The sequence below is a fragment of the Triticum dicoccoides genome, chromosome 5B (genome assembly GCF_002162155.2).
Source record: "Triticum dicoccoides isolate Atlit2015 ecotype Zavitan chromosome 5B, WEW_v2.0, whole genome shotgun sequence".
NCBI lineage: Eukaryota > Viridiplantae > Streptophyta > Magnoliopsida > Poales > Poaceae > Triticum > Triticum dicoccoides.
The window spans coordinates 229,234,623-229,248,498 of NC_041389.1; the positions used below are offsets into that span (position 1 = coordinate 229,234,623).

At 42.2% G+C, this 13,876-nt stretch overlaps 1 protein-coding gene across 1 annotated transcript; it reads left to right on the plus strand.

Annotated features, from left to right (window-relative positions):
- The first annotated feature begins 672 nt into the window (after nucleotides 1–672).
- On the plus strand, nucleotides 673–12,570 carry LOC119308166 (bZIP transcription factor 1-B). The gene is made up of 13 exons (XM_037584287.1): nucleotides 673–899; nucleotides 2,748–2,874; nucleotides 2,967–3,035; nucleotides 3,408–3,494; nucleotides 9,532–9,612; nucleotides 9,706–9,765; nucleotides 9,837–10,021; nucleotides 10,104–10,158; nucleotides 10,348–10,387; nucleotides 10,471–10,703; nucleotides 11,643–11,720; nucleotides 11,795–11,920; nucleotides 12,021–12,570. The coding sequence occupies exons 2-13, from the start codon at nucleotides 2,818–2,820 to the stop codon at nucleotides 12,114–12,116; spliced, it is 1,167 nt and encodes a 388-aa protein (XP_037440184.1). The 5' UTR covers nucleotides 673–899; nucleotides 2,748–2,817; the 3' UTR covers nucleotides 12,117–12,570.
- The last annotated feature ends 1,306 nt before the right edge of the window (nucleotides 12,571–13,876 follow it).

Genomic DNA, 13,876 nt, shown 5'->3' on the forward strand with positions numbered 1-13,876 from the left:
TTGGAATTCTTACTTCCTATGCCAGATCAAGATTTAGTGAATTGATCACTATTATAGCTTGGTATTTATGGTGGGACAGACGTAAACTGGTTCATGAAGGAAATTCAAGATGTACACCAACACGCGGATGGAGCAGACCGTCTATGAGTTTTGTTAAGCCGAATGTAGATGTCTCTTTCAATCATGATTTGCTTACGGGCACAACTGGGCTATCCTCAAAGATGACAAAGAATGATTCATTGTTGGTGGAAACTGGAGGATTGATTGGTGGCTCTAAAATTCGGTCTATCCCTTGCACAGAAGGCGGGATGCAATGTTCTTGTCGTGAACTCTGACAATATGGAGGTGATTGACATAATGAAGAATGGAGGACATTCGACGGGAGCGGCAGCGCCAGTGTTCGATGATTGCTATTTCATAGCTTCTAATTTTCCTCTTATTAGGTTGGAACATTGTAATAGCACCGGTGGCTCATGAATTTGTTAGGTTAGCGAAATTTTCCGTCATTAGGGATTGGTTTGAGGAACATAGGAGTGATATTGTACTTTTTCCATTGAAGATGTAACTATTATTTTTAATTAATAAAATTGATGTTTTTTTAGAGATTTTGTGAAAAAAAGAGCGTCACGACTGAAAGGGAAACAAACCAGACAGCAACGTGAGCAAGAACAAACGCTCCGACTGACTGAGCTGGCCTGCTTGCCTGCCTAGCTAGCACACCACCGAAGCCTAGTCGCTGGTCGCAGCTGCTGCGCGGCGTCCATCGTGTCCTCGTCGTCTTCCTCTCTCCAAACCGGAAGACCTCTCGCGCCACGCCACACCCCTACTACTTTACCCTCTCCCGCCGCTCTACTCCAGATCTCGAGGTCCACCGCGCGGGTCCGCTTGCCGTCCGAGAGGTACCCGACGTTCGAATCGCCCGCCTCGCCGGATCTGGCCGTTGGTCTTTTGAAATTATATTACGCAGCGGGTGGTGATTTCCTTGGTCTGGGTGATTTTTGTTGGTAGTTTGGAGTCGGGGGTTCCCGAGTTTGGGCCTCTGATTTTGGTTGGAGCGAGGGTGAAGGGTGCTAGGGTTTATGTGTAATTGGCGGCGAGATAGTGTCTACCTGGTGCGAGACTTGTGAGACCTGGCTAGAATTTTTTTTTGTCTCAGGAGCATAGCCCATTTGGTACAGGTTTCGAGTTTAGGCGTTGGATTTAAATATAGTAGCCAGGGTTTTGTCAGGTGTAGTTTGTGCTTAAGAATTGGCCTTCTTTAGTAGGCTGGTCATAGTGGGAGTAACATAAGTAGTAACATACATGCCACATAAGCAAAAAAGATGATGTGCCACGTAATTAAAGAGTAGAGAGACAAATAGAGTAACATAATATGTTACCATCACATAGCGGTTCCCAATACAAAATGAGTCTACAAAGCAATAAATGAAGATATGTATGTTACTACACCCATGACACTTCCCACTATGGAGGTAGTAACATAGACTAGTAACATATGTATGTTACTAGTCTAAGTTACTCCCCACTATGACTAGCCGTAGGAAACCTGACAGGCGCGGTAGGTATTTTTTTATTAGAGGTTGCTTCAAGCCTTCAAGATTCTTTGTATGTAGTTTATGTTAATGCTTCACTCCTTGCTGTGTTTCCAATCGTCATGTTGGGATTTTGAGGTGTTTTGTGTTTCTTAAGTTAGGCTTTTGGAGCTATTGTGATGTAGGTTTTGAAGATTTGGATGGTTCATGGGTTTATATTTTTCCATTCTATTTTGGGGATCTACTAGGGTTTTGTTGGTGCTTTATTCAGTTTGCATATGTGGCTGGTAGCACCTGGAACTAGTTTTAAAACACCGCATGTTACTGTTTTTGTAGATTTTGGGTAGCATTATGCAGCGCTGTAGTAGAATTGTATCTGTTGGGTTTATGGCAAATTTGCTGTTTTTTTTTTTGAGGGTTCAAATTTGCTGTTTCTAAAAGGTTGAATTTCTGTGGTCCATGGGATTTTCTGCGTTTTTTTGAGAGAGCATTGGCTTGTTCTGTTCTATGAAGGACATGAACCACAAACTGTGTAATCTGAAGGTAACTCGACCAGTACTTTGTGATAAAAGGATGATCTAAGTTAACTGTGTTGCAATTGTGTTATGGTCACCTTGACGAAAATCAAGCTAATATTTTTTAACAAAGGAGCTTTATAGTTATTTTGAGCAGTTACGTTGGCCTTCATTATTGTAATTTGTTAACCCAAGTCGGTTTGTACACTACTATTTCTTGAAGCCTTTTATACTTCCTTCCCAATTGTTGGAAGAATTTGAGATCATGAAATAGATGGGATCTTGAGAAAGTGGCTGACGTAATCAAGGTTTAAAAAACGCTAGGCATAAGTAGGTTGCCTTTGCCTAGCACCTAGGTGGAGCTTACGCGCCCTAGGCGCAGCCTAGGCGGTCATACAGTTTTGACTAGCAGGGTTGTATTTGGGGTATTATATGCGTATAGACATTAATTTAGAGCATGAAATGAGTAAACTACCAGCTATTGTCCATCTGAAAATGGTCCATTTGGCCTGTCAGTGTGACATGGCATGATTTCTCGCTGGAGTGGACAATTTCTTACTTGGCCTGCCTAGACTTTCACTTATGCTCTAGGCGAGGCGTTTGTCTGTCACCTAGCGTGCCTAGCGCCTTTTCCAATCGAGGACGTAATACAGTTTTGCTAAATTTTAGCTTACTTATGTTCTTTGTATGGCCAATTCAGGTTTCACTTTATGCCACTTTGTGTGACTGTGGACAATGGAGTGATTGCTGCCCTCTTTCTGTGAGTCACCATGGGAAGCAGTGAAGCAGAGACACCTGCTAAGGCAAACAAGGCATCCGCACCTCAGGTTTTCAATGCTGGAATTGTGGCATTATCTCTGTAGTCTATACCAAAAATAGTGAATGTGTCTTCCTAGATATTTGTCCTTCCCTGTAACAGGAGCAGCAGCCACCTGCTACTTCGAGTACTGCAACACCGACAGTTTACCCAGATTGGACCAGCTTTCAGGTGAGGAAGTTCTCTTCCCTGTTTTGGAGATGGATGACTCAAAACATGTATCCCTCTTGTGTGAAAACACAAGCAAAGTGGGAAATAAGTACGTAGGCAGCGACATTTTTTCGATAATAATTGCAAATACAACTACCCACCCTCAATTTTAAGTGTCGTCACTGATTTTGGCTACAATGTGGTCGTTCTATTTTTTTTCTTTTGTTAATTCTGGTTACAATTGACAAAATAGCTTTCTCGTGTGTCATATTATTTTCTCGTTGCACTTATTTCCCTTCTTGATTCACACATATCAATATATCTATCATTAATAAAATAGATCACATGTACTATCTACCCTAGGCTGCTCATCATGTTCTCCATTGGTTTCAGGGATATCCTCCAATTCCACCACATGGGTTCTTTCCCTCTCCTGTGGTGTCAAACCCACAGGGTCATCCATACATGTGGGGACCTCAGGTAAGGTTTCATGTTTATTTTATAATGGCAGTTAACTACTCTATAGTTTTGTTCCCCTATTCTCTGTCTGTGGTATTACCTCAGAAGGATAGAGCACAGAGCCTCTAAAGATATATAATACTTCATCATAGGGAAAGATCATATGTGGGTCAAACTTTTGCTAGGAGGAGGATTTTCTATCAACCTTTACTAGAGAAATAGCTGTGGGAATAGTCGGCATCCGGCTCGTGATTCGAACCGTTGGCTGGGTTCCTTTTCCATCCGATTTGGTGAATTATTGGAGATAGATGTTAGACCACTATTGGTGCTGGCAGAAACCTGCGTCAGGTGGTCACAGTCCACGCGTTTGTTTGAATCGCTGTCACGAACGTGTCTAGAATAGGTTCCACATCTACAAAATGCAGGCGTGCATGTTCTGCAATGTATGGAACACATCACGGCACCAAACGTTGGGTTTGGGTGCCCCCGATCAAAGCACCAACGTGGGATTGGACTCCCCTTTTTATCTCGGTCTATAACAACCTGAGATCAATTCCAACACTGCAATGTATGGAACACATCATGGCCCTCTTTTTACCCATGTGGTACCCGACATCCCGCAAATAACAGTTTGGTCCAGCTAAGATGACGGATCCAAACACTCCATCCAATTGAACCTATAGCTACTAGGTGCAGAACCTCTTTGTTTTGGTCTTGGGCCACACTCTTTGCCTCGTGCTAGAATGCCATGTACGAAGCGATTCAACACACATTCAGAGGTGAGAAGTTACACATGGATAAACAAGAAGTCATTGTTCTTCAGTTCCATACATACTTAGGTTGATATAGGACCAAGTCTTAATTGATGCCCAATCTTGACAATTTTGAGGTGACCAAGGGGAAAAACACAAATAACCCTAAACTAGACGAACAAGTTTCCATCACACATGTTCTCTCAAAACATCCAAAACAAGAGATACATATAGATCCACAATTAACAAAGGAAAAGGTAAAATGATAGAGTTCTTCCCAAATCGTTAAGAGAGATGGGGCCTTGAGAGATGTTCTTCTCCAAACCCTGGTTGTTCTTGATCCTATGGAGAATCCTTCTCCCTTAGGAGGTCTTGATCCTCTAGGAGGTGGCAAGATGAGCAAAGCTCTCCCAAGGTCTAGATATATGCTTTGCTAACTCTAGTATGGGTCCATGTACGGTTTATATATAGCTAAGAGGTGAAAGGGTAGGTGAGAGGGGATACATGGCCTCTTGGCCATACCTGCATGCAGGCAGTGGTCGGACAGTCTGGGTGTAACCCCACGATGCGGCTATATCTCCCACGTGTCGAAGCACGACTTAGAGGCATAACCGCATGGTGGTTTTGTCGCAAGAAGGGTCATCTTCACACAATCCCATGTAATGAACAAGAATGGGATAAAGAGAGTTGGTCAAATGATTTGAATAGGAAGTGAGGGTTGGGAAGGTCCAAAAATGTTTGGATTTTTGGTGGAGCTCCGGAATATGATGAAAGAATATATGACAAGGTTGGAGACCAAGAATTAAGATAACAAAGGCATTGGGATAAATTGCAAGTGTATTATGGTGATTTCCAAATTAAAGAAATATTTAATATAGCTCCCTAATATTGGGAGGATATGTTATAAAGAGAAGTCACCCTGTGGATTCCCTCGATTTAAATGGATCGAAGATCCATACAATTTATTTAGATGAGTTTTTAAAATTAATGATATGATGGCATGATGACATGATGCAAAGCAAAAAAATAAAAGAGCAAGCACAAAAGAAACACACAGTGATCACGAAAATATGGAAGTCTTCTGAAGCGTCAGTCTCGGGGCGTCACACTGGGTTGGTGGCTGGATAGTCTCGGTTGGCGGTCGGACAATCCAGGTTGCTAGCTGGATAGTCCGGTTGTTGACGCAGGCTTGGGTCTGGGCTGGCAAAGTCTTCGAGAGCAGAGCAATCTCCAAGGGCCGGACAGTCTGGGTTGCTACCCAGACAGTCCGGCTGATGGCCAGATGAAGAGTTGGATGAAATGTCAGAGGACTTTGCCCGGCTTCGATTTGTGGGTACTGATGTTCCGGGCACTTCATGTCGGGCAATTCGGGTTGGTAGCTAGACAGTTCGGCCACTAAAGCTGTGGATCATTTCTTCCTCTTCTCCTTCATGATGCGGCCTTCTTCCGTCGCTCCTTGATGGAAGGATCCTTGGTATCTGAGTATGTATAGGGTCTCGGATTGAAGTAGTAGCCAGGTCTTGAGTGAATGCGTAGGAAGTTTGAAGAGGAAAGTGTTCACCTCGTATTCAATGGTAAAGGCATGGGCTCCAGCATTGGTCCAATTGGCGCTTGGGGTGTTGTTGGAGGATCCATGGTGATGTCCATGGGCTGCTCCACACCATCCCCCCCTCCCCTTGGGGAAGATCCGTCCTCGGACCCAAAACCTCATCACGATGGAATGGAACCAAGTCGAAGACGTTGAAGGTGTCGCTCACTGAGTACTTGTTGAGTGGATTGTCGATCTTGTAAGCGTTGTTGTTGATCCTTTGTAGCACCTTGAAGGGTCCATTGACTCCTAGAAGCAATTTGGATTTGTGCTCTTTCGGAAAGTGGTCTTTGTGAATGTGTAGTCAAAGAAGATCTCTGAGTTGGAACACCATGGGCTTCTTGTTGGTGTGGCCTTGGAGGCATGCCTTTGGACTTGCCGATGGCGGTCCTTTTATCTGCATGCATCTTTCTCATGAACTCAGCTTGGTCATTGGCGTCCATGTTGACACGTTCTTGTAGAGGAAGTGAAGTGCAACTTCGAATGAACAACCTGCCATGAATTTAACACACAAACACGACCATGGGATTATACTATGATCATTATCCGACGTTCTGAACATGGCACATTCATGGCTATCCAACTCCATGGCATGCAAACATGCATAAATCATCAAAGACAAACATAATACAAACTAGTACTGTGTACGGCCAGCGCCAACCGCACATAAATATAGAGTGATTAAACAAGTCTGGACTTCTTAATCACGAACATAAATATACAGTGCTTACAGGAAAGGAGTATGAAGTTTATACAATACTTTATGTTGGAAGTTGTATGGAGATAATCATTTGTAGTGGTGTACGTCTAGTTGATATATTTGTTATTTGATATAAACTACATGACATGGCATGTACATGTGCCATACATATGTGATGGCACGCATTCATCCACACGTACTGAGGCAGGCACCCTTGCAGCAGCAATGGCTTCTCATGCCCACCACTATAGCCTAGGTGATAACAAGATCACAGTGGCTAGAGCCTGCCGATGCGAGATGAGTTCGACATCGGAGTATCATGTGTAGACGCCACTATAATGTCATGATTCCACTGCCGTCGAGGATCAATCACGGACGAGGTGAAATGTTTTTGCTTCAGCGTGCGTGCTCGGCACCTGCATTGCTCCACCTTGGGATCCCGGCGACCATTGTCATGCAGTTGATGGCATGACACATGACTGCAGATTTGCAAAAGGAAAATGAGTGTGATAAGACACCAATTAGCAAGCTGCACATCCTCGCGTTTGAATCAACCAGTGCCTTCCAAACATACATGCATGCTCCAGTACCAGATATGATGTTTGCAACACCAATAGAGAGAGCAAAACATCAAGTTTAGACCGTCTCACCGGGGAGATCGGCGTTCATCTGGCACACGGCCATTGCCATGTCCAACTAATCCGATGGTATATTTTCCGGGAGACGCGCAGGACCAATGCCTAGCAGGGTGTCCATCTAAAATTAAAAAGGCAATCAGCAAGACACATGTACAGAAATGAATCACATAAATTCGTACTACCTCTTTTGTTGCTCACATCGTTCACAGTCCAATTGTTTTGCCGGCACTGGTTTTGGTTCATGGGAGAGAGAGAAGAGAGAGAAACAGAAATAAATAGCGCTGAGAGATAGAATTGTTTAGATTGCATGCAGATCCAGTTAATTTTACAGCTACGATAGAAAGGATCAGAATGATCAAGAAAATAGGAAGACCCGTGGGCCAACTAATCAGGCGAAGAAAGATCACTTTTCCTGTGCATGCGACCTGTTTAAAAACATTCAAGATCTGAATAAGATCAGAAGGTAGTAATCGTGGGGGTAACTACCCTTGGTTGTAGGATTTATTTTCCCGGACACCTCTTTTGTACTCCCTAGGAGTACGTACTCCCACCCAGATAGTTTGAGTTGGATATACCCAATAAAAAACTAACCGACAGAAAAAAGTCAACCTGCTGTGTGTACATGGCGGCATGCGACTACTTGATCTTATTATCAAGGAAGTATATGTGTTTTCAATAAAAAAATATGGTGATGATTTGTACTACATAACACACACCTACTCTCCTTTTTAAATGTGGTGATGGGGAATATATATTGAATTATATGAGATATTGAGCATTACCGTACAAATTTTGGTATATATATTGCCATGGGGGGTATATACTTTTTTTTAAGTAGTATATACTACTACTCCCTCCGTTCACAATTATAAGATGTTCTAACTTTTTTGTGAATTGGATGTGTATATATGGTTGTGTGCTTGTTCACTCATTTCGGTCCGTATACATCTTATATTTGTGAACGGAGGGAGTACTTTCTAAAAGAGTATATGGTAAACCTTTTCAAAGAAGTATATATTTTTCATCATGGTAATTACTATCTACTCCCTCCGTCCCATAATGTAAGACGTTTTTTAACACTACACTAGTGTAAAAAAGCGTCTTACATTATGGGACGGAGGGAGTACTAGTTTCTGTAAAGTACTCCCTCCGTCCCATAATATAAGACACTTTTTGACACTACACTAGTGTTAAAAAACGTCTTACATTATGGGACGGAGGGAGTAGTATATAATGTTTTTTTTTCTTCTCGAAGGAGTATATGCTGAATTTTTTCCGAAGGAATATATACTGAAATTGTCTAATGGAGTGTAGAATATTTCTGTTTAAGGAGTATGTACTGGTGTTTTGTAAGGAGTATATATTAAAACAAGTACTAGTATATTCAACCGATGGAGATGTATATTCATGCCCAAGATAGAGTACATATGTGCATCAGAAGGAGTATATATTCTCAATTGTACAAGTGCAAAAGAAACACCATGTACATACTAGCCAGATGGATGTGATGTATGTTTGGACTCTGAAATAAACTGAACTTGGCTAAATATCTGACGCGTCGTTACATACATCCAACAACAGCAACAAACAAGATTCCAATTGATATGAGCATGTGTGTATTTTAGACCACAACACGAGTTCACAGGCTGCACATAGGAGATGTGTCAGTCATGTGTCGTGCAGTCCATCACGAGCACACCGCACCATCCAGCCAAACAAGCCGCCGTCGTCGAACACCACCGGAGCCGCAACGATCCGTCATGCCGATCAATTGACTGGCGCCGTGTGGGAGGAGTTCAATTGACACACTAGGCACGGAAAAGAAGCAGATGTGTCTGCCAAAGACTGATGTGATGTATCTTGGGCCGAAGATGCTTGATGTGCTTCACTGTGGTAGTGCTGTTATCTTAGTCGACCATCCTGGTTGGGCAATCCTGCATGCATGCATATATAAATTAATAGGAGCGAGAAAGCTATTTCTTATGATAACCAGGGATGCAAAAGTTTTACATTGACGAGAGTTGGGCGGCGCTCTTGTTCCGTCCACGGAGTTGGCTGTCGCCGTAGCCGGATATGAGACGCATCTGCTCATTGCCCACCGACGCGGAGTGTATGCTGGTCTTTAACCGTGGCGAAAGCAAGGGATGAGTTGCTGGCTGCCTGTCGTCATCGTCGCCGCTGCTATGTCCACTGTGATTGTGTTACCGGAGGATGAGATAATTAACCATCTAACAAAATTTGTGGAACTTCTCTGCAATCGGTTCACCAAAACAAAGGAGACTGTTAATATGGTCCAACACTAATGTGTAGTTGTTGTAATACTCTGCATGCACTTTAAAGAGTATTTTTTTCTCATGAGTTTCTTGTTGCCTTTTGTCAGCCTATGATGCCACCATATGGGACTCCACCATATGTCATATACCCTCCTGGAGGAATTTATGCTCACCCATCAATGCGACCGGTATGCTTCAGCACGTTGCTGTAGTTTCAGTATATACCTAAAACGGTACTGCTTAGAGTCTGACATTTGCTGAGTCATTGCATAATCCTGCAGGGTGCACACCCATTTGCTCCCTATACTATGACTTCTCCAAACGGCAATCCTGATGCTGCTGTAAGACGAGGCATTCTTAGATTGACTGATCTTCTCTTTCACTGTGGAGTCTAATGGACCTAATATTTCAGGGAACTACCATCACTGCTGCTACTGCTGGTGGTGAAACAAATGGCAAATCCTCTGAAGGAAAAGAAAAAAGTCCCATTAAAAGATCCAAAGGAAGTTTGGGTAGCTTGAACATGATTACAGGGAAAAACTGTGTCGAACATGGTAAGACCTCAGGGGCATCAGCCAATGGAACCATCTCTCAAAGGTTAGTGTGTGGTCAATTTCAGTAATAACGGGACTTCCTCCTTCTTTGCAACATTCAGTTTGTGTTACCTCTTTTCTTGCAGTGGGGAAAGTGGAAGTGAAAGTTCAAGTGAGGGAAGTGAAGCGAATTCTCAGAATGTAAGCTATGGTTCTGCAGCGTTTAATCTTTTTTGATCAGACGTGCATACTTGCCTGCACATTTTTAGGCAGCATATGCACCTTGAGTTTAAATTTGTGGCATTTATGATTCCAGGCATGCTATACCATTTCGTGTTTATTTCTTGTGAGAAGTCTTAATATCTTTGCATTTTTGAGTAATCTTTACAGGATTCACAACACAAGGAAAGTGGACAAGAACAAGATGGAGGTATGCCGATGAAAATTCTTATGGTTCTTGCTTTCATGTTTGCACTTTATGAAGCTTCTTAACTTTGTTGTGCGTGCTATCAGATGTCCGAAGTTCCCAGAATGGTGTATCATCTTCACCATCCCAGGCGCAGTTGAAGCAAACTTTGGCAATTATGCAAATGCCATCAAGTGGTCCAGTGCCTGGCCCAACAACAAACTTGAACATAGGAATGGACTACTGGGCAAATACAGCCAGCTCCTCTCCTGCATTGCATGGTAAAGTGACCCCAACTGCAATTCCAGGGGCTGTGGCCCCAACAGAGCCGTGGATGCAGGTTTCTTCTAAGACCTTATCTTGGGAATTATAGATTATACCCTTCCCTATTTTTGTAGCCTCTACTTCTCTGCTTCATAAATACTTTTGTATTGCTTGGTCTGTAGCCAATATACCAATCTTTTAGCTATGACCAAAAGTTTGGTCTTGGTTTGGATGGTTGCCAACTTTTTGGCCATGCCAGTTGCTCCTTTCCAACTCTGCTCCGTCTTTTTAGCCAAAGCTGGCCAACTCTTGGGCACACATAACCTTGACCAAGATTATGGCTAGCCAAGTATTTGGTGGGGCAACCGTGGACTCAAACCATACACACCCTTTATTCCCAACCTTGTATATTTTGTCAGACCAAGAAATAAATCTTTTGCAATACAGGTATCTATCCGAAAGATCTCTGTGTTTAGGATAACTTCATACATGCAACTGAAGTTAACTTCTGTACTAGGAATATAATTGGACATAGGCTGTGTTAGTATTGTGGTGGATTACCATAATCGCATTTGCCCCACCTGCTTTTGCCTATTTTAGTGCTTGTTTGACCCGCTTTTGCCTACTTTTGTGGCTAATTTTTTAACAGCAGATTTTAAAAATAAGCACAGCTCATCACAGTTCAGCAAGCTCAAACTGAGCCATAACTACTTTACTCATCATGAATTTTATTTACTTTCCCATCTTGCATACCATGTACTGTAGGAGGTTTATCACCCTTTTTTCTTGTCTAGTAAATACTAAATAGTAATGATAGTTATTTGTCATATTGCAGTTACCTAAAATATAAACCATTGTTACTTTATTGAAATATACTAATAAACAAAATAAATCCATAAGTCAGTTTTAAGACTATTGAAGAGGCACTTCAGTATCAGTATATTTCGTGGGTAAAAATCTGAAATCTTAGTTTGGCAAATGGAGAAACTAAATATTTTGACTACCCATTATCCAGGATGAACGTGAACTGAAAAGGCAGAAAAGAAAGCAGTCAAACAGGGATTCTGCTCGCAGATCTAGGCTGCGCAAGCAGGTATTTTGTTTGTTCACCTCGAGACATACACTTTTGTCCCCTCCAGTTGATGAAGGAACTGTGTATTTTTGCAGGCTGAATGTGAGGAGTTGGCTCAGCGCGCTGAAGTATTGAAACAGGAAAATGCTTCACTTAAAGATGAAGTGAGCCGGATCAGAAAGGAGTATGATGAACTTCTGTCAAAGAATAGCTCACTTAAGGTTTGTCTTCCACTTTTTTCCTAGTTTGATATTCTGAAGCATGTTTGTTAACATTTGAGTTTTGTTTTATTTTTTCTTCTTTTCGTTTGTTGCTCTGTAGGATAACGTTGGAGACAAACAACACAAAACTGATGAGGCAGGACTTGACAATAAGCTGCAACATTCTGGTGATGACAGCCAGAAGGACACTAATTGAGCTATCATGCAATGCTATCAGATTATAGCCCTAACTAGATTGTTGCTGGCGCAGTTGTAGTATGCGTATTGACTCCATACTTATTGCATTTAATTATTACCAGGTCGTGGTAAATCTTAATGCCAGCCTCGTGTGCTGGTTCCTGTTTCACACATGTCTTGGCTTATCTTTTAGAAGTCAAGATATGACTGAAAATGTAGGTTGTGAACCAGTTCACTGTATCTGTTAGAAATTGTTGGTACTTTCAACTTTACAGATCTGTATTGCTGATTGTTATTGTTATGTATACCTGAAGAAATATCAATCTTTTAATAGTCAGGTTGCCGTTTGGCTAGGCTTGACTGGTGTGTAGGTTATGTTAAATATGAATGTATCAATCTTTCCCACACATTTGATATGATATAGTGCAAATGGAGGACTTCTGCTTTGCGGAGTGTCAACGTTGTAACTATCAGAGACTATCTTTTTTTGTTTCAAATTTTCAGTTTTGCTTCTTTCAATTCACCTGAGTTGTGCTGTGGGTATGCTAAATTTTGGAGTGGGGATCAGAATATTCGTTTCTAGCTGTGCTTATGCTAAATTTTGGAGTGGTGATCAGAATATTCGTTTCAAGCTCATAAACTGCTTTGCCATATGCACTGTTGGTAAAAAATACGCGTTCTTAATTCTCACAGATAACAATCTGTTTTGACCTTTATGGGTTGGGAGTAGTATTTAGCTTAAATTTTGTGATTGCCATGATCCAAATAAAATGTTTACCATTCGGCACCTCTCCTTAACAGTTGTATTCAGTTTGTGTGCAGGAATGAAGTTCTAGGAACATGATGGAAATTTCTCTCATGGAATAAGCCGTGCTTAGCATAGGTATGTCTGCCCTACAAGGAAATAGTTTATTTGGGAGTTCTGTTTGTATAAGTTGTCAATTATGATCTCTTGACTAATGTTTTATTGCAAGTGTCTCGTATAGTACTCCAGAAAGAGTTCTTTTATCCATAACAAGCCAAAACGCTAGTAGGTTGAACTAGTCGTTGAGGAACGGAGACATATCTGTTGAGCATGGATCTGCCCCTGGATCCTAGAAAATGGAGAACATCAAAACTATCATCAAGGTAGTACAAGATGATCGAGGTTGTAATGCACAACTGTCTGAGTTCTGTGGGCATTCTGCTGATTCCAGAGTAGGACTTCTGGCAGAACCCTCACGCTGCGAGATGTTTGCAGCAGAAGCTGGCTCTAGTGCTATAGTTGTTGGAGCTGTATAGGAGGGGCATGCTGAACTATTCCTCTTCGTGTCACTGTTGGCCTTAAAAGTCCATCTATTCCGTGGCACCTGAAGTTCCTCAGCGGCAGATTTCTGGACTGGTGAGCTCAATGTTGTTCAAGTAAAGCTTCTGGTGCTCCCTGTTGGTTACTGTAATCATCTGGTTTGTGTGGTTTGTGCGAAGTATCATTCCGTTGGGAAGCCGGCTGAGGTCATTGAACATGAGAGGCGCTGGGATGGAGTGCCGCGGCCGGAGTGTAGGCAGTACCAGAAGGTATGGGTTCTGATATTTGCTCCTCTACAATCCACTATTATGGGTGTTGGACAGGATGAGTGTACTGCCCATGCACTTATTTCCTGCTTGAACTACTACTGCGGCACAGGCTCTGCGCATGCTTGAGAGGTTGGTGCACCGTCAGCTGTTAAGGTGGCGCTAACTGTTCTAGTGTGTAGGCTGAAACATCATGCGATTGATTTCATCAATTAGTCTAACTAATGA